This window comes from Arachis duranensis, chromosome 3, assembly GCF_000817695.3.
Source record: "Arachis duranensis cultivar V14167 chromosome 3, aradu.V14167.gnm2.J7QH, whole genome shotgun sequence".
NCBI classification, from domain to species: Eukaryota; Viridiplantae; Streptophyta; class Magnoliopsida; order Fabales; family Fabaceae; genus Arachis; species Arachis duranensis.
The window spans coordinates 117,584,059-117,604,212 of record NC_029774.3 but is presented as its reverse complement, the minus strand read 5'-3'; the positions used below and the strand labels follow the sequence as shown (position 1 = coordinate 117,604,212).

At 32.3% G+C, this 20,154-nt stretch overlaps 2 protein-coding genes across 3 annotated transcripts; one reads left to right on the top strand and one right to left on the bottom strand.

Moving 5' to 3' along the window:
- Positions 1-1,829: 1,829 nt before the first annotated feature.
- On the top strand, positions 1,830-3,896 carry LOC107480452 (gamma-glutamyl peptidase 5). Its single transcript, XM_016100596.3, has 4 exons — positions 1,830-2,045; positions 2,712-2,867; positions 3,157-3,324; positions 3,475-3,896. Exons 1-4 carry the CDS (start codon positions 1,830-1,832, stop codon positions 3,574-3,576), a joined length of 642 nt encoding a protein of 213 aa, XP_015956082.1. The 3' UTR covers positions 3,577-3,896.
- Positions 3,897-12,484: 8,588 nt separating this feature from the next.
- On the bottom strand, positions 12,485-19,816 carry LOC107480474 (dynamin-related protein 3A). Of its 2 annotated transcripts, XM_016100615.3 has the most exons (20): positions 19,281-19,816; positions 18,301-18,583; positions 18,188-18,216; positions 17,993-18,094; positions 17,709-17,777; positions 17,564-17,623; positions 17,288-17,401; positions 17,092-17,140; positions 16,880-16,989; positions 16,381-16,473; positions 16,111-16,203; positions 15,894-16,031; positions 15,067-15,180; positions 14,849-14,950; positions 14,677-14,719; positions 14,436-14,590; positions 14,181-14,327; positions 13,659-13,711; positions 13,454-13,553; positions 12,485-13,144 (listed from the first exon to the last, which is right to left on the bottom strand). In XM_016100615.3, exons 1-20 carry the CDS (start codon positions 19,662-19,664, stop codon positions 12,920-12,922), a joined length of 2,463 nt encoding a protein of 820 aa, XP_015956101.1. In that variant the 5' UTR covers positions 19,665-19,816; the 3' UTR covers positions 12,485-12,919. The 2 variants fall into 2 exon arrangements, with proteins under 2 accessions (XP_015956101.1, XP_020994577.1); XM_021138918.2 differs by lacking the exon at positions 14,677-14,719 and having other exon boundaries at positions 14,896-14,950.
- Between the last annotated feature and the right edge of the window lie 338 nt (positions 19,817-20,154).

Here is a 20,154-nt window from a genome sequence, read left to right as displayed (position 1 = left end):
TTTAAAAGATTTAAATTTCTTTTTTTATATGTGTTTTAATAATTTTTAACGAGTGTTGACTTTTTATTATTCAAAATGAAAGAATTTAAAATTTTTTAAATTTTAACTTATTTAAATATTCTAATTTAAATTTACTTTATTCAAAGCTGTTATTTGATTTATAAAATGTTTTATTTGAATAACGAAAAGGTAAAAGGAGTTAAAAACGAAAAGAAAAATCTAAGGGACCAACAGGTGTATCTTGCTTTAATTAAATTAAATTTTATTTCGCTTTATATTAAAAGTATAAATTAAAATTCTTTCTTTCCCAGAAGTCTGTTTAAGAAAAAAAATATACTGATAGCATCTTCATATTTTATTAATTACTGCATATGTATTAATTATTAAACAAAAGATCTGATTCAAGTTCAAACCGTTAAGGAAATAATCAACATATTGTGAATGAGGTCAAAATCTCACTTCAATCTTAAAAAAACAAAAGAAATCAATCATAAACAACGCTTATTCCATATTTTGTTTGTTACAATATATAATTGCAAAATATGATGAGACTCTTTCGTTAGATAGAATAACGAGCACAAAGTAGAATCATCAATAATATACCCAGTGTATTCTAAAAATTCTTATTTATTTTAACGAGAGAAAAAATTTCTTCACATTATATTTCCTTTTTATTTTTCACTTTTTCCTCTCTTACTTTTTAAAATAAGTGGCCAAGATCATTTCTTAGAATAAAAAAAATCTTATTCCGTATAATATATAAATAAGAATTTATCTGTGTATTTCCTCACTTTTGATGGAGAATATTTGTGCTTTTGCGTTGAAGAAACAAAAGAAATAATTGTGAACTTATTATGCACTTTGTGTAACAAAAGTTTTACATATTCTTTGTACTGTATTGTACAAACTTCTTCTCGTTATCACACTATTGCAACGATAAAAAAAAATAGTGACTATTAATGGCCAAAATTGTCTTTACGTAAAGAAACAGCCATACAGGCTCAACTATTGAGATATGTTTAACTAAAAAATCAACTTGTTTTTAAGAAATGGTTCTAATTATAATATAAAGAAAAAAACAGGTTGGTTTTGAATTGATTCAAATAAACTATTTTTTGAAGGGATTTGAAAATAAATCAATTTTTTTGAACCACAACACAATACATGATTACATGTTAGTCATTAATCCTGCATGAGTTGATGTGAAAACAAGTATATTTTACTCTTGAGTTTCTGAAAATAATAATAATAAGTTGATCGTTATTCCTAAATTATAAAGAGCGTTACCTTTAATTTCGCCAATAATAGACGGCACTACAGCAGTGATAAGATTATAATAAGGTGAAAGCAATGAAAAACCAAAAGATTCGGAACTCTTGAAACAATTGGTACACTTGATTATACCATGGAATCGGATCCCATTTATTACTACTACTAATTTATATCTCTATCAAGAACAGATTCATTATTAGGTATTTTACCCCCTTATCCATAATTCCGGCCACATTCATGTTGCCGATTAATCAAAACTAATGCTGTTGTTGTCTTGTTGAGTATCAACTATCAACTACGGAAAAAAAAATAACGGCGTTTACAAATGCAGTCTTGGGGTCAAAACCACGACTCGCAAGGCAAGGGTCGTTTTCCTTTTTCATTCCTTCCTGGAGTAAGGATAAAAATGTAATAAAGTGAAAAAATCATGGGCAGTTTGGTAACACCGGCCCTGGCTTTTAAAAAGAGGCTTGCCGTTGGCAAGAGCTCAGCATAAATACAGCTGACGAGAGAGAGAGAGAGAGAGAGAGAGAGAGAGAGAGAGAGAGAGAGAGGGAATGCTGGCGGAGGCAGGGGAGACATGGGACGTTTACAGGGTGGCCATGGGTGAATTTCCAGACGAGCATGAGTTGCCTCTCTACCATGGCTTCGTTATCACTGGCAGCTGTAACGATGCCTATGCTAATGACACGTGGATCCATGACCTCATCAATTTGCTCCACAAACTCAACTCCATGAACAAGAAGATCCTCGGCATTTGCTTCGGCCACCAGGTAAGTGCCAACTTCTTCCTTTCATTCCACCCGCTACTTTCATATACATAACCAATCAATTACTCAATTATTCTTTTAACCTTTATTTATTAAACAAGTTAGGATTTACAGATTCAAATTTATGATAACAAAATAAGTATATGTTTGCGTCGGCATCCTTTTGGGCCTCCTTTTTAACTTAATTTCACATGTTGCTGTTCATACCCAAGTTAGTTAGTGACGAGACATGTATATTTTGATTTTTTGTTTAAATAAGTACATTTGTACATATCCAACCTCATGGCCCACTAGTTAGTGTCATATTTAGTTAATGAATTATGGATATATTTCAAAGAAATTTTAATTAAAATACATCCTTAATCTGCATCCGTTACTTTCAAAGAAAATGTATCTTTTACTATATGGTAATATACATAATGCATATTACGTCAACATTTATTTATCTCAATTCTGAATAATATTTACGAAATGAAACTGGACCAGAATTCCATACATGATACATCGCCTTTATTTTTTTAAATTGAAGATTACTTTATAGATTGGACGGGGGTATATTATGACGTATAAGATAATTAATGTTATTTGCCAATGTATAAAGCAAATTGTTTTTTAGCTTTTGCTTGTGAAGGTTTTTATATTTGTATTTATGTACCAAAATCGCATCAGATACTTGGGCGTGCATTGGGAGGGAAGGTGAGTCGTTCTCCGACTGGTTGGGACATCGGTGTCAGAACCATAACCTTGTCTTCATCTTCACCATTGGCACTCTCATCTCTCGACATTCCATTAAAGCTTTCTATTATTGAGTGCCACAGAGACGAGGTGTGTGCATGCATCCTGCATGTGTGTCTAAATTATTTAACTATATTTAGTATACACTAAAATAAGCTATTAGTATAAAATATATATTGAAATACAAAACACATATTGAAAATATACACAAATACACTATGACTGGTTTTAATGGCTAATTTTAGTATACAAATAGTATTGTTATACATTATTATTATTATTTCCATCAAAATTAAATTATTATTATCTCATATATATGTCTACCCTGAGATTTTATAATATAATTACGTGATGATAACATGGGATTTAATTATTTTAGGTAAGAGAGCTGCCAGCTAAGGCAGAGGTGATTGCTTGGTCAGAGAAAACTGGAATTGAAATGTTTAGGTATGGAGATCATATTATGGGAATCCAAGGTCACCCTGAATACTCTAAAGACATTCTTTTGCACCTTATTGATCGCCTTCTTAACAAAGATTACATTATGGTATGTTACCAGTCCCATCTTCTATTTTAGTTCTATATACACATTTCTCTGGCTACAAAACAAAAATTAATGTGGAGACTATTTGAAAAATTAAATTTGTTAGTGACTAAAATATTCTATAAATTCTAAGTATGATTTATAATATGACAGGATGATTTGGCTGTAGAAGTAAGGGAGAAAATTGCACTTTGGGAGCCAGACAAAGAAGCATGGAAGAGGGTCTGCGTTAGTTTTCTCAAGGGTCGGTTGTGATAAATAATGCATACTTAATTAAGGAAAGGGCGGGTTTTGTAAATAAATGATATATTAATGTGGAAGAGAGATGAGATCTATCATATCATATAGGAGTAATTAATTTAAGAAAGGGAAATTATTATGTCAATTTCCACTAATGCAAGCACAGCTACTTTTGCATATTAGAGAAATTATGTAATTGCACATCAATGTCAAATTAATTAACTAGGGGAATAAAACTACCTTTACTAGTATCAATCTTGAATTGAACTAGTTGGTGAAAAGTAGAAATGCATGCTACTTATGAAATCATACCCATTGTTTGAAAGCCTTCTTACCATGAAATAAAAATCATTTTCTTCCTGATGCCGTCTATAAAAGTTGAATGAGTGAATGAATCTAGAGGCTACATATATAATATATATAACTAACTATACCAAAATACCATCCAGTATAAAGTTTCATTCTCTCCTTTATCTAAATCTAAAAAATTCACAAAAGAAATTTAATAAACAGTATTATAAATTATGGTTGTTTTTGGCTAATTTTCTTTGGTTACAAAACATTTTCGATACGTCTCATCTAAACCAACCTATTAAATAAACCAACCTGTGTGGACGGATAGAATCATATAATTACACCAATCATGTGAAGACTGTTGTATATAATTACATCAATCGTGTGTTATGTGACCCTAAAAATAATTTAGCCTTAATACAGATACGTTGTACATATATTCTAGCGCGGTGGTTTTAGGTATAGATTCGTCATGTATGCGTGTTTAAGATCCATGTGTTAATTATGGATCTTGGTTTTATAGGCGACATGATGATATGTAGTACTATTGGGAGTTGGGACACATCTTAGACGATATATATGTTTTTAGTTAGTTTGTACTTTTGATTTACTGAATATATTAATTAATTTATTTTGGAGGATAAAAAAAACTATAATGATAGCAAAAAACATCACATTTACATCAAAATTATTGACAAAAAATCTCTCACTTTTAAATATATGTATATAATCAATTTATAATTATTAATTATCAGTATAAGTTTGAAACGTTAATTAGAAATAATAATTCACATATGAATATATATTATAAAGTGATCACGTTTGCAAAATGTCCCAATTATTATTATTGTTGTTGTTATTGGTCATTAAGTTATATTTTCATCTTTAAAAAATAAATATTTTGATTTATACTAAATATATCATTTACAAAATAAAATAAATAAAAATAATGTAATATATACAACCAAATTAAATCGATGGATATTTATTTATTATTTCACTACTATTGATTCAGAAAATCAGATCATGTTATGGTAAAGATTATTCTTTTTGCAATAGAAAAAAAAATCACATGCAATGCTACTCTTTTAAAAAATTAGTTATAATCTACGTTATATTCACTCAACTTCATTTTGCATTAAATATTTTTTTCCAAAATATCAAGGTTGTCACCGAAAGAAAAAATTTATCATACATTCCCTTAATTACCTTATTATTGGAGGATTATATTAATCTTGTATTCTGCACCAGCCCAACTAACCGAAAACCCAGCATCGGCGCGACCCGCCGATTCGGCAACATGCCGTGACCGAACCAGGAAGTGACCCACACGTCACCTCCTTAGTCCATGCATGAAATTTGCCGGCGAAAGAAACTTTCTAGAAGATGGTTCTATTCATGTGGAACTCGCTTAAGTACAGTCTATATAAGGGGAGGGTCTTAATCCTTCCTCCGGTACGACACTTGTCTTTTATTTTTTCTGCCATCCTTGTACGGAATCTGATTTAAGCGTCGGAATTTCTTTTGCAGGTGACTCTCTACGTTATATCACCAACTCGAGAGGACCTCAAGTCCACATCCTTTCCCTTTCATATCAGCCCGTGGGATCCCGTCACGCAAGAGTGATTCGAGCCCCAAATTCTGTCACCTCGAGACATTTGACGTAACCAATCCGTTCAGGACTCGAACAACCGAACATCATGAAACATTGGATACTAAAGATATATCTATATCAATATTCCAAAAGAATTTAAAAATTATAAAATTAAAAACATAATCAAAGGTACATTTTCTTAAATTTACGTATCTCTTTATTTTAAGTTTTAAAAATACAATTTACATATTAAAATTAATTATTAAAATTAGTTATAATAGATGTATTTATATATAAATACATGTATATTTTAATTTATTTTTAATATATATTTTATATTTTAATTTATATTTTATATCTGTAATTAATTTTAGTGACTAATTTTAGTGTCTACGTCATTGTTTTAGTTTTAATGAACAACTCACCTCTAACTAACCTTAGGTTATACTATGATCTTCCCATCTGCATGATTACTTGAAAATGTCCTTTTCGACTTCAACTTATCCCATCCAATTTTTATATTTTATTGGAATATTTGATGTCCAAGGATTCTTACCGGGACATTTTAAATGCGTTTATTTGTACTAGTGTGTCATGTACCAAATTGTTTTAAGGTTTTGTTTTTATGGCTTATTATCTTATGACAGTAGTGAAATTCTCTTGAGCCTAGCTATTATAGTTCAATTATCGAATTAAAAACAGTTTTTGATGGTTTTCTAATTAACATAGGTTAAACAATACGATAATAACTATGACAGTGACACAGATATAAAAAAATCTGGATGATAGGAACGATTATAAACACAACAATTTTTCTTCTTTTTTCTATTATTATCTCGATGTTGGGGAGCCAAACTAAACAAATATTGAATACTATTAGGCTTTGGGCTATTCCGATTTCTAACTTCATTTCATGTATGCTGCGTGCTTTTCCATTATTGGATGAGTTGTCTAATGTTTATTTTGTCACATATTTAGCCAGAAAAAAAGAAAAAGCATGGTGTGGTTCTCCCAATGGATCGGTTGGCAAAGTCAGCAATGATCAGAGACTCGTACCTTATAATAACGCGACTTTGATTATTGTTGCTGTCAACAACTTCTTTTAGTGGATAATTACATAGATTCCTTAATTTGATGTAAATTAATGTTTCTGTCTTTGATTATAATAACGCGACTTTGACTATTGCTGCTATGAACAAGTTTTCTTTTAGTGGACAATTACATAGTCTCTTTAATTTAATGTAAATCTATGTCTCTGTCTTTGATTATAATAACGCGACTTTGACTATGGTTGCTATCAACTTCTTTTTTTAGTGGACAATTATATACATTTATGGTTTATTTTTTTATATTATTAATAAAAAAGTTTTTAAACAGTTAGTTAGTCATCTATTATCACATTTAAAATGTTTAATTTTTGCAACAGATAATGTAATGAGATTATTTTTATAATTAACGGTTCACTAACCAAGATATATTAAATTAAGAGTAAATATCCATTTTGATCCTCAAAAAATTTCGAATAAGACATTTTAATTCTCAAATAAAATTAATTACTCAATTGATTTCTAATAATTAGCTCTGTCAGTCATTTAGGTCATTTGCTCCGTCAACTCTAACGGAGGACAAAATAGTCCCTGATAACTCTAATAAGAGACAAAATGATCCTTACTTCTTTTGTTCAGAAATGACATTGTTCTCTCTCAATTTTCATTATATCTCATATAACACTAACAGTCTAATACTGTAACTTCAAGCTACACAATACACACTCTGCAATTTCAATGTTCATAAGAAGAAAAATCCTCAACTTATTCTTAACTAATTCATACTCAGGAAACTAATGACTATGTCTCTCAAGTACTTATCGTCTTCGATGGATCCCATGAATTTAGACAGCAAGTCTGATTTGTTAAGATCCGTCGTCGTCGTCATCGCCATCTCCCTCCTCCTCTATCTTATCATCTCCATCACCACATTGTCCACCACTCCGATCGCTTCCTTCACCAATGTTCATTAATCACTTCATATATGAGCTGCATTAATGACATTACTTGTTGTACTGATAGCTTGGATGCAAGATCAAAATTGTCTGCCAACTTGAGCTCCAAAAAAGAATGAATGAAGCACTAGGGGTCCATTTCAAATGAAAATTTGCATATGATGTAAAATGAGAATCTTCTCATGATGTCCTAATGTCCAACAATCTATATTTCTTGTCGGAGAATGGAGAAAAATGTGTCCTTGGGATAGTTGTAGAACTTGGTCTTGAGGATGTGATGAACGTTGTTGGGGTTAAAAGTGATGCTATTATTGAGGACGTGGAAGTGGATGCTTTTGGTGGGTGAACTGCGGAGGAAGTGGGTGTATTAGTCACAGAGATTTAGGAAGTGTGTGATTCATGACATGTTGAGATAGGTACGATACGTGTGGCAGTTACACCATGATTTGATCTTGGAGTTGAAGAGGAGAAAGAAAAAGATGGAAAAGAAAATTGTGATAATGAAAAAGGAGAGTATCAATATTAAGATTATGCGAGATATAATAAAAATTGGGGAATAATAGTGTTGATTTTGAACAAAGAGGTCAGGAATTATTTTGTCCCCTGTTAGAGTTGTTAGGGATCATTTTATCCCCTGTTAGTGTTGACGGAACCAATGACCTAAGTGACTCACGAAATTAATTATTGACGGAACCAATGACCTAAGTGACTGACGGAACCAATAATCTTAAATTAATTCACCATTATTTTGGTTATATCTCCAGGTAGATCTTCTTATCTTTAATTTTCCCAACATCAACTGCCAAAAAGCTAAGAAATGTGAGTATAAGTAGTTTGCATCTGATGATCTTATTTTAGTGATAAATAAAAATTACGGTATACATTAGAGTATGATAATAATTATGATCAAATAAATGCAACTTATGTGTTGGAAACTTGGAATAGTATATTTCTTATTTTCTTCAAAGAAAACAATAGAATGGGCTTAACATGAATTAAAAAAACAAAGTGCTAAATAGGTAGGCAAATATATAAGATAACAAGATCCTTTATGAAAGGAGAGCACCACAAAATAAAGACAATGGCGTAAGGAAAAACGTTGATTGAGTTTATATATGTCTCTCTATATATTAAAATTCTGTAAGAAGTGCCGCACAAAGAAGACACAATAATATAAGAGAAATCTGATCCTAAACAATCAGAATTCACAAAGTAGAGTGCATAGTCCACAAAGAAACAATAATTAAAGGAAAACAAATCAACCACTTCCAAATCACTACGCATTAGAGGGAAAAGGAAGAGAAAAAAAAAGGCCTCTTTCTAATAAGGCTATTTGACCTAACTGAGCCTTACTTTGATTCATGTGTGTATGTATATAGACAAAAATTTCGTAATGGTTCAGTTTGATGGGCGCTTTAATTTCCACTGAGTAGTAAAATGCACGTAATTTATGATCTCGCCGTGTAATCCAATATAATTTAAAAGCAATACTATATAATTAGTAAATATTATTATTTTTAGTTAATATTTAATAAAAATAATTTGTATTTATATTTATAAAAATTTTTAAAAAAAATAATTTTATTTATATTTATTAAAACTAAAATTTATACACATTAATCAATATAATTTATACATATATTTTTTAGAATTTATACACATTAATTAATATATTTTATACTAAGGATTTTTCATCATTTAAAGGAGCAAGAGAAAACCAGGAGAAATGGAGATAGAAAGAAAAGGGTTTTTTATTCGTTTCAGGCTTTCATAATGTATGGGCAAAGTGCTATCAATAATTTAGTGTAAAAAGGAAGTGCTCTTCCTCCAAAAGAAGCATATAGGTTTGTCCACAAATTGCCGAGACATAGTATGGGAAGGAAGGAAAAATTGCCAAGTTTGGTAAATTAACCCAATCAAAGTTGTAACGGTGGCAAAACTTTATGATCATAAAAGGCATGCATCAATCATTTTTGGCCTCATATAAGATTGCAAATCAGGAAGTCTTGAATTTTTTTTCCATCGTTAAAATAAAAATAGAGTTTAATTAGAATACATTATCAATCATATCTCAAGGTAAATATTTGCAATGATATCCTCGCCAAAGTTGGCCAACAACAAAATGAAGATTCAAAACTTATTACACATTGTAGGTGAGTCCAATCAAATATTTCTGTTTCTTGTGTTTTCTTTTTTTTTTAATTAAAATTTTTTATAATTAATCCTTATTTTGAATTTGATAAAATATAAAAATTATCTATTTTTTAATTAGTTTATTTTTTATCTAGTTTATTTCAATACTTGAGTTAATAAGAGTTTTAAACAGGTTTTTAGTAGGTTGGATTCTCCATATACCTAAGAGTATTAGTGTATTTATAGTAGAAAAGATAATTATCTTTTGAGAGTAGTTCTACTTTTAATGGTGGATAACTGTTCCTTTTTTTCTAAAAAAGTTGTTGAGATTTCTCTTCTAAATAAATGAGAGATATCTTAAGAATTAATTACCTATCAAAATAAGTAAAGATGAGTTGGGTAGGTGTAGTAGTAGTTAGATTTACTGAGTGTGCCTCTATTCATTTGGAGCTATCTATATTTTTTGGGACAAAATATGAATAAGTATTATTATGACTGCAAATTATATTTTTATGCTTCAAATCATAAAATAACATGCAACAAAATAATATAAATAAGTTGTTCTAATAACTTTGTTATATGCATTTAAAATATATTAATTAATAAAATATATTAAATACAATATTTTAATAAATTTACTTAATATATTATAATTTTATTATCATGAATAAATAAATAAATTTTAAAATAATTTACTTTTATGCATGTATTATAATATATAAAATTTTTTTAACATCTAATTAAATGTTGATGTTATTATAAATATTAAAATATTTTTATATGATAATAAATGTAAAAATTAAAAAAAGTATATTTAAAAAAAGTGTAAATATTTAAAGATTTAAAAATTTATTTAATCGAAAAGTGATTGAAAATAATATTTTCCTCAATCTAAGGATTGTTACTTGTTTTAAAATTTAATAATTTAATTATTTATATAAGATAATTAATTATTCTATTTTTTAAATAAAAAATAAAATTATATAATATATAATAATTTATATAATTAAAATTGTTAACTTTTCTTCAAAAAAAAATTAAGAGGGCCAAGGCCCTATGCTCTTGGGCTCCTTTTGGTTAGTGGGTAGGAATACATAAGACATAGACATAAAGACATAAAATGACATAGACACAATAGGACATAAAAATCTTAAACTTGTTTGGTATTTAAGTACAGGACCTGCATTCAAATTACAATTTTAATAAAATGACACTAATAACCCTATTATCATTATCACATCTCTATCTCTATCACCATCACCATTGTTATGTTAACTCAGATTATCACCATTAATAACTTTTAATGCAATTACAAATTCAATTCAACAAATCAACAAACTAACACAAAATCACTCTAACAACAAGATTAATCAAAATTTAAATAAAAAATAAATAAAAAGAACAGAGAACTCTCCCCCTATTTATCTTCTTCTCATCTCGCATGCAAAAAGCACGATCTAATTACAGTCACAAACAAAAAATTGAAATTGAAATTAAAAACAGACAATTATTCTCATCACAAAAAAAAAATCCTCAAAGAACTGGAAAGAAAAAAACAGCAAAATAGATGACCATATATGGTGGAAGAGAGGCAACGGCGTGAAAGAGAGACGAAGGCAGGTCTGGAAAGAGAGGTGCGAGTTTGATTTAGAAATGCCTCAATATCAAACATGGGAGGAAGCCTCGACAACGACACTGAGGCAGAGAACGGAGAAGACAACCATGGCGGAGGCGGCGTGACAAAGGAACGCGACAGTGGTTGCGACAACGTATGAAGGAAGAGATGACAGTAGTGGCGACGATGATGGCGGCGAAGAAGTGGAATGGAGAGAGACTGTGGTTGAATGAAGAAAGAGTTGGAGAAGAAGATGAGAGTATATGATATAAGGAGGTGAATCAGAAAAAGAGAAAGGAGAAGAAGAGAGGATAAGGGAAAAAGGATAAAATTGGAATTAAAGAAAAAAAAAGAAGGGATAAGATTAGAAAAGTTTGTGTCTTATAATTTGTGTCTTAGTGTCTTAGGTTAAAGGAGAGACACTAAAGACATGTATTTTATATGCTTCTGTGTGTCACCGTGTCCATCGAAAATTTATGTCTAATGAACCAAACGGTGGACATGTACCACCGTGTCCATCTCTTGATGGACATGTATGACAAAACAAACACTGCCTTGGATCCGTTCTTGCTAAACTTGGTTGAACTTTATTATCAAAATAACTTGGTCATGTCACGGATTTATTTATACCATCCCATTTTTTTTTCTTTCTTTAGCTGTTGAGTTTATATTTCGGGTGTGCATCGTCCTAAGATTGTTTCATTACAATTTTTTTTCTTTTTTGCATTTTGGGCCCCGTTGTCAATAAAAACAAATCAATATGTTATATTTCTTTCACCTACTGTTTAAAAAGTTATTCAAAATCTTATGTGATTAACAGACATTATAAATTAGTTTTATAACAGTAATCAGTGAAAAAATTGACATGTCATTCATGTCATTTATCAACTAGTTTTTATAATAAAAAAATGATCTAAAAATAGATTATATGGCATTATAAATTTATGTCAAATAGTTTTTTTTATCTGACAATAACTTTTTCAGCTAAATACATTCCCTATATACAGCAACTAGTTATTGTCTCTTGAGTTTTACATGCATTTATATTCCACTGCATTTACTTTTCTTATTGACGAAAAAAGAAGTTATTCATAAGAGATGAATCCCAGAATAAATCACTAATGATCGTCAACATGGGACCCTCTCAAAAGAAAAAAAAAAACGGAAAAAAAAAATAGAAGAAAATATTCTAAATCTGAGAGAAGATTACTCCTAAAACAATAACACTAGTCTTAAAAATTTTAAAAACAGAAGTTACAGCAAAAGAGGATTAAAATAGTCTGAATTTGCCGTCTAACAGTTAATATGTCTGCTATATATATATATTGTACCGAACAACATCCATACATACTCTAAAGGACGCTATGAACAATTTCTGACTATTTAACAAAAAGATTATCATGGATGTTTAATGAAAACGATAGTGGAAACTGTGCAAGGTCATATACGCTCCCCTTATTCTTTGCAGGAGCCTAGAACATTGGAAAAAAGGAAAACTCTAATGTAAAAATGAGCAGTGACCAACATTCAATAACCATTTTATTCAGAAACGGTAATTGAATGTAAGTCTAGCTTCGGCAGTCAAGGGTTCCAAAACCCAAAAAATTGCCACAGCTTAAACAAATGAAAAAATAAAAATGGCTCAAGTCAAATTCCTTTGAGATACTACCTAGAAGGGCTTCAGCTAGCTTCATACGTCACACATGCGGGAGGGAAAAACTTACATATATGCTCCCCAACTTCCATTTGAATCTAAACTTGATCTAAGTTCCCCAGAATGTGAAGATTTCTTAAACTTCTGGTTATTGGGAGAAGCTGAATAGTAATCCCCGGAACTATACATTGATGAAGTTGGCAGTCCATGAATTTTAGGCATGCCAGCTGATTCAGCCAAACTGTATCCTCTTTCTACTGTTTCGGCTTCAAGTGGTAGTTCGTCCAAGTCCTGCCAATAGAAAGTACAGTCATCAGACAACAGAAAACCATGGCCAACGATTAAGGGGAAATCAAGGCTAGCCATTATTATGGCCTAGAATATAAAGTGAAACAACATTCAACAACTTGAATCAACGTGAACCAAACTAATTTTATGAAACAATATATGAACCCAGTATGGATGCGAAGTTCATGTTTACACCAAAGAACATGAACACCTTCACAGAAATCAAAGAGACCAACCATTAGAGAGAATCAAATATGTTGTAAAACAGCACACAAACAGAACAACCCTGACCAAATTATGAAAATCACCCACCCTAAAAGCCTGTTGAAAGGCACGGAGAAGCTCTTGGCATCGTTTTCTTTTCTTGGCAATCTCCTCAGGTTCTTGCAACATCTCTTCAAACAGATCCTCTCTGGTACGTATGTAACACGCCAAACACAATCAGCATACAAGAGACAATTTTTAGATGGACACCAGAATCAATCTGAGTTAGCAGGACAAAATCACCATCAGTTACCTGTACAGCTTTTGAATGAACACATTGTGTAGCTCTCTCTTGGTATTATTTACCTAATCAACATTATGTTATGTTACTTCATACACTTCAAAACAACTAGCAAATAGAATCTCATAGGATGCTATGAAAGTTCATAGGCTCCTGGCCCAAAATAATTCCACACAAATGATATACTGATATCAACAAGAGATGTTACAAGAATTACAACATTTATGGCCATGCTAAAGACAAGGCTGCCTACAAGCAGTAAGCTTTAGGAGAAATCATCTAATGGGTTTTAAATTAAAAACCTTCTATCAAATATCACTAATTTTGATAGGAGAGAGATGCCTTAACGCGGTACGCTTGTGCACTGGGCTGTCCCATTTTATTAGGAAAATTGGGAATATGTATAATTTTGTATTTGTATACTAACATCCTTTTCTATTAGAAAGCAGGAGATCACAAATTTCTCACATTTTTATTCCAACATCTAATTTGAAAACAAAATTTTGCAAACATTGAAATAAAAATATGAAGTACCAAGAAGTGCATAATTGCTTTAGGAACAAGATCCTCGACATTTTTCCTGACAATGTCATAGTATGATGTCAAAAGCAACTTTGTTACTGTGATTTCCATAGCTTCTGTCTCCGAACTGCTCTCAGATGGCCTCAAGACAGGAGGGGGCTACAGAAACCAAAGCACATTGAGAATAAACAAAATGTGTGTCTGTGTGTGTCTGCATGGAAGGTATTGATATAGCTAAAGATGATATGCCAATACATATCTGCATACCTCTCTCAATTGAATGATGGAGAATGATAGCTCCATACCATGAACTGGTTCAGTATGTTGCTTACTAGCTGTATTCTCCTTCACAACTGGACGATTGTCACCATCACCAAACACGAATGGGAGCCTCCAACCCAATCCACCACCACTAGCGTTTCCTGGAGATAAAAAGCCTCAAGCATAAAAAAATTTAACACATACGTCTACTAGACAAATTCAACCATCAAATAGAAAAACGAATTACCGGAAGGTATCACTTTTTCAACATCTGAATGAACACGGTTGCCCTGTGTTTTATCGAAGATGTTCCAGAACAAGAAACTAATTTAGCATACCTTGGTTTCTAACTAAAGAAACACATACATATCTTGGTTTAGGGTTTAGGTACATATATATAACAGGATAAAGTTACACACCGGATCAATCACAACTCCATTAGGTTGTCGTGGAAGAGGAAGCATACCTCGTGACTTCCCATTTCTTTCGGATGCTGGTCCCTTATCAGAGTCCAGAGCATCCTATTGAAAATTAATAAGAAAATTTTAGAACAAGGAAAAGAGCATAAATTTTTGTTCACAGCTAGCATGAAAAGCATGTAGCATAACTGGATAAGAGTCCATAATAAGAATTATACCTTCACTTGAGCAACTGACAGAGAAACTCTAGAATTCTTCATCTGTTGCGCTGCAAGTTCTAATGCCTTACTTCCACCAATAAAATTTGGGTGGGAAGTGTTTATGTAATCCATCTGTATATTCAAGTAGTTGGAACATGGACTAAGACATGATGAACATGGAATAAGTATTCACTCATGGGGCATGGAGTGTTAAATTGTTCTTGTAAGTTCCAGAACATAATCAATATTCATTCTTAGAATTTTCAAGCAAAAGAATACAAATCATCAATACTTTGAGATGGCACACCAAGCCATGACTGACCAAGCAAGCAAGCAAAGGGTAAAACTCATTCCAATAGAGATGAAATTTATGAATCCCATCAATTTAAAATCTTAAGTGAGACATATCTGAATAAATGAAGGCTTCACTTTACACCCAAACTACTTCATTAAGAATTAATAAATAATTGACTCATTCTATTCAGCAAGAAAATATCAAGGATTATGGAAAACAGGAACTATTTTCAACAAAAATCAGAGATACATGAAATAACCAAAGTTGAAATTCAGAAGTACATCAACAGTGAAACTACTATAATTTCCGTTCCAACATTTGCCTTCAATATCAATTATGACATAAATCACTTTTAGTTGGGTATATTTAAGTTATGGCATGAATAACGCAAAGGTTATGATTTATGACATCAGCAATCAAGGATGATGACATAGTGAAATCATATCTAAAATGGATTGCATAACTGAATTTGAGCATCTACTATTTTTAATTGCAATCGAAGGTAGAGATAGTATGCATTTATCCATCATAGTTAAATATCTTGGCGAACCTCCATTTCTATCAGATGTGCAATCATTGTCTCTGAGGGAGCAAGTCCTTCTCTTAAGAAGTTCCCAATAACTTCATCAATGCGCTTTCTCAGGAAAGGAAACCGCTGCAGTTCAGTGACCATACAGCGGTGGCTGATCTGAAGAGAAATAATTTTAATTTGGTGCATGCTTGTAAGATAGTAATGAGAGAGAGACAATGGCAAACATCAAACATACCTTCATTAATTCATCATATATAAACCTGGCACACTGAATGCCTGGATCCAATAGACGAGATATTTGCCTTTTTATGAGGACTTCAAATGGGACCTAATTAGTTGAATATAATTGATAAATATGTTCTCAAAATTGAAGGAAAGAAAAAATTATAGGATAGAAATGTAGTCTCAACTAAACAAATGCGAAACAAGAATCAATAAAAATCAGCTTCAACTCCGGAAATTTTGAAGATTAACATCAATAAAATAACAGAGTTTAAAGACCTACTTCTGGAACAAACAATGCCGATCTAGGTCCAGTTGCATTGTGTATGGCAGTACGAATATCATCATCAGACAGATCTTCACATGGATCCACCTCCTGCAGGATAACACAAAGTCACATAACATAATAGGACTGAGCAACTAGCGCTCAAGATATAATTTCTCAAGGTTCAAAGGCCACATGAGGCTGTCACCCCTGATGTGTGTGTTATGTGTGGAGCAAAGAAGTTGAACAATTTATGGACACTACTAGACATTATTAACTACAAGTTTTCACACTTAATTTTAAAGCTAGATAGATGGAAAATAGTATCTAGATAAATACAAACATTTTTATAATAACTAACTAACTTCAGAATTTTGTTTTTGAGTTAATTTCATACTAATTTGTCATGTGGTGCCATAAAACTTAGAAATATCCATATCCTCGTCTTTGTGTCACTTTATACATATATCTCATTTCCTATTAGAGCTTTATGCCATATGTAAATACCAGATTATACCTCTAAACTATTCACAAAGATGGATTGGAAAATATAGTGAATCCTTGCCCCACCAGATAGCTCGGAAGTGGACATCTCTTCGTTCTTCCCGTCCACCATGGAGGAAAATGCTGTTTTCAACAAGGAAACAAAATATTGATAAGATTGAAGGAGCTAAGAAATGTGAAGGTTGAAGAAAGAATAAAAAGTCAAACAGTAGAGATAATAGGTACCATCACAATATTTTGAAAGGATGTTCAGGAGAAGAGCACCCTGACCAGCCTATTGGAGATAAAGAAATACAACATAACATAAGATAAATTTCCCAGTGAAAGAAGAAAGCATGTTGCTTTTATTTACAAGGACTTTATACAGTATATTTAAGAAAGTCATAGGAACACTTCTGTAATTTTGTATATTGACACATGCCTTGGACTCTGTGAGATCTCCATAGCTTGCATGCTCTTTGGCAAGTGCAACCAACGAAGTGCTTATACGAGCTCTCAGACCTGGTAAAACAGTCTTTATATGCTGTGCAAGAATCTGCAGAGATATGTAAAGAGAAAATATAACAAGTTTAAGTCCAGAAATCACAATCTTATAAGAATTTATGGTTTGGTCTTGCAGGATCGGTCTTTCAGTAAGAAGATAGACACAAATAAATAACAAAGCTGATTTGTGCTTTCAAGGTTGCAGAGATTCAACCTGGTTCAATTTCTTTGCCAATTGAGGAATTCCACAGCTGTCTGCTAGACCACTGTATACCTACAAACAGAATAAGAAAAATAAGTGAATCAAGAAACAACAGCATCAACAACAACAAAAGTAATAATAAGTGGTGCATCCTTACAGGACGACTGCGGAAAAACTTCTCTTCAGCAACAAGAGCATCCTTTATACTTCGATTCAAGAGAATATCCTGGTTTGATGAGAGAACATAGACAACTAGATTTCAGCAAGACCAGCATGCTAATCAAGGAATTTACTAGGGCCTTCTTTTTTTCTCTAAGGAAGATCAATGCTCGTGTGCACAAGTGTATTTAGTCACTTATTTGAACAATTAGAATATATGCACCGGACAAATGTACCAAAATACCAAACACTCTCTTCACCATAGTATGATTGTGTCATTACCTCCTGACAACGATTTACAACACCCACATAACCAAGTCGAAGAGGAACAACTTTTCCTAGTAACAGATTCCGGGCATCAGTACCCCTGTCCATGATATCTAACTGCAGGACAGGCCATACAGGCGCCTAAGCTTGTTAGAACTTGGAAATAATATTATATATTTCACAAATGTATGTTGGAAGAGTATACTGGACCTTTGTGATTACACCAATCGTTCTATTTCCTGCAACAGAACAACAAACAGTTTAAAGCAATCACAGAGATGTGAAAAGAATAGAGCTTAAGGCATTAGGAAGCAAAAGCACACCATCCGGATCAGCAATTCCTGCCATCTGAAGAGCATCTGAATTAGCCAAATCCGAATTAGCTGGTGTGACAGCTAGAATGAGACAGGAGGGAACTTTGATATATGACATGATCATCGTTCTGATTCGGGCTTCGATATCAGATGGCTGGTCACCAACAGGAACCTTTGTTATGCCTGGAAGATCAACAAGTGTGATATCCAGAACATTTGGAGAAAAAATCTTTAGACGAATCTGCTTATCTGAGACTCCTTTATTATCTCCTGCTTCTTTATCGGTTTCAGCCTACAGATAATAATAATATAAAACAAAGTTAATCAAGGAAAATATACAAGTTAAAAGAAGCAGCAAAGAAAAGACACCTAATGGACATTTATCGTACAGTCAATACCTTACCAATCCATCAAGAGTAATGCACACTAGACAATAATTAGTTTATCATGGCATAAGAAATTCAAAAGTTGATAAACGGAAATACACAAGTTAAAAGAAGCTGTAAAGGAAAGACAATTAATCAACAGAAAGCGCATCATCTGTACCTCATCAATCCATCAAGAGCATTACACAGTAGAGAACATCCAAAATCACAGGCATTCCAAATTCAACTGTTTCTATTTCACGAGCTTAAACCCGGTTAAAGAGAAAGTAACAAACCTTCAAGCAAGACAGCAATAAGCCGCCAAAAGTACCGATATCATAGTAACTAACAGTGATCATCCACCAAACATCACATTCAAAACCCACACACACTCATTTCCCTCTAGTTTGAAACTGTGCATTCACTCAACCATTTGTTTGCTCCATTTCATTGTTTATAAACCCAGAAAACTACAGAACATCATCATCATTAATTCATTACAACTTCGTTTCATAATCACAGATTCAAAATTCAGCAAGAAATGCAAGACATAGAATAAAATAAATTTTAAACAAGAAAGAAAGATTCATTCCAACTCAAAGATAATGATAAAAATGAAAATACCTGAATCTCCCTGCGAATCTGTGAGAAATCATGGAACCTCCTGCCAGGAAGGTGGAGAAACTCTCCAAACTCCTCTTCGGTGCCGTCGGGATGGCGTTTGGTCTGGACAAGCTGAAGAACGAGGGGCCGCCGGGTGCAGATGTCGTTGCCGCGGGGAAGGAAGTCGCGTCCGACCAACGCCTCTAGAACGCTCGACTTACCGCTGCTTTGGCTCCCAACCACCGCCACCTGCGGCAGCTCGATGGTGTTCTGTATCCCAACGCGCGAGAAAATATCCTGCAGCCTGTTCACCAGTGATATCACCGACGAGCCAAGCGGAGCCGGTGATGACGAGGAGGACGACGACGGAGGAGAAAAGGGAACACCGTGATGGTCTTCGGCCATGATAGGAGGATGATGATCGAAAGCAAAGGGTTAGGATTTCCGAGAGAACGGAATGGTGGTTGTTGTAGAGTGAGTTCTGAGCTGCGAGGGGGGTTTTTTGAATGATACGAGTTTGATTCCAGAGGAAATTTCTTGCACACAAGGTAAGAAATGCGTGCAGTGAACGTTTTTTTTTTCTTGCATTTTATTTTATTTTTTAAGAAGACACATCTATTTTATTTTATTTTTACAATTATTTTTAGATATTTAAATTTTATTTTATGACTTTATGTTGTCGCATAAGAATTCTTTTTAGATGGTATAATCTTTTATTTTTGTATTATATCATAAAATTTTTATTATATTTCATCTCTTCGAAATAATTTATCTTTATATAATGTCATATGATATTTTTTAATATTATTTCTCATTAATAGTCATAATTGAGTTATAAAAATTGTTTCTTCCTCTATTATCAAGTTTATTGCTTTTTATGATAGATGTTGGGATA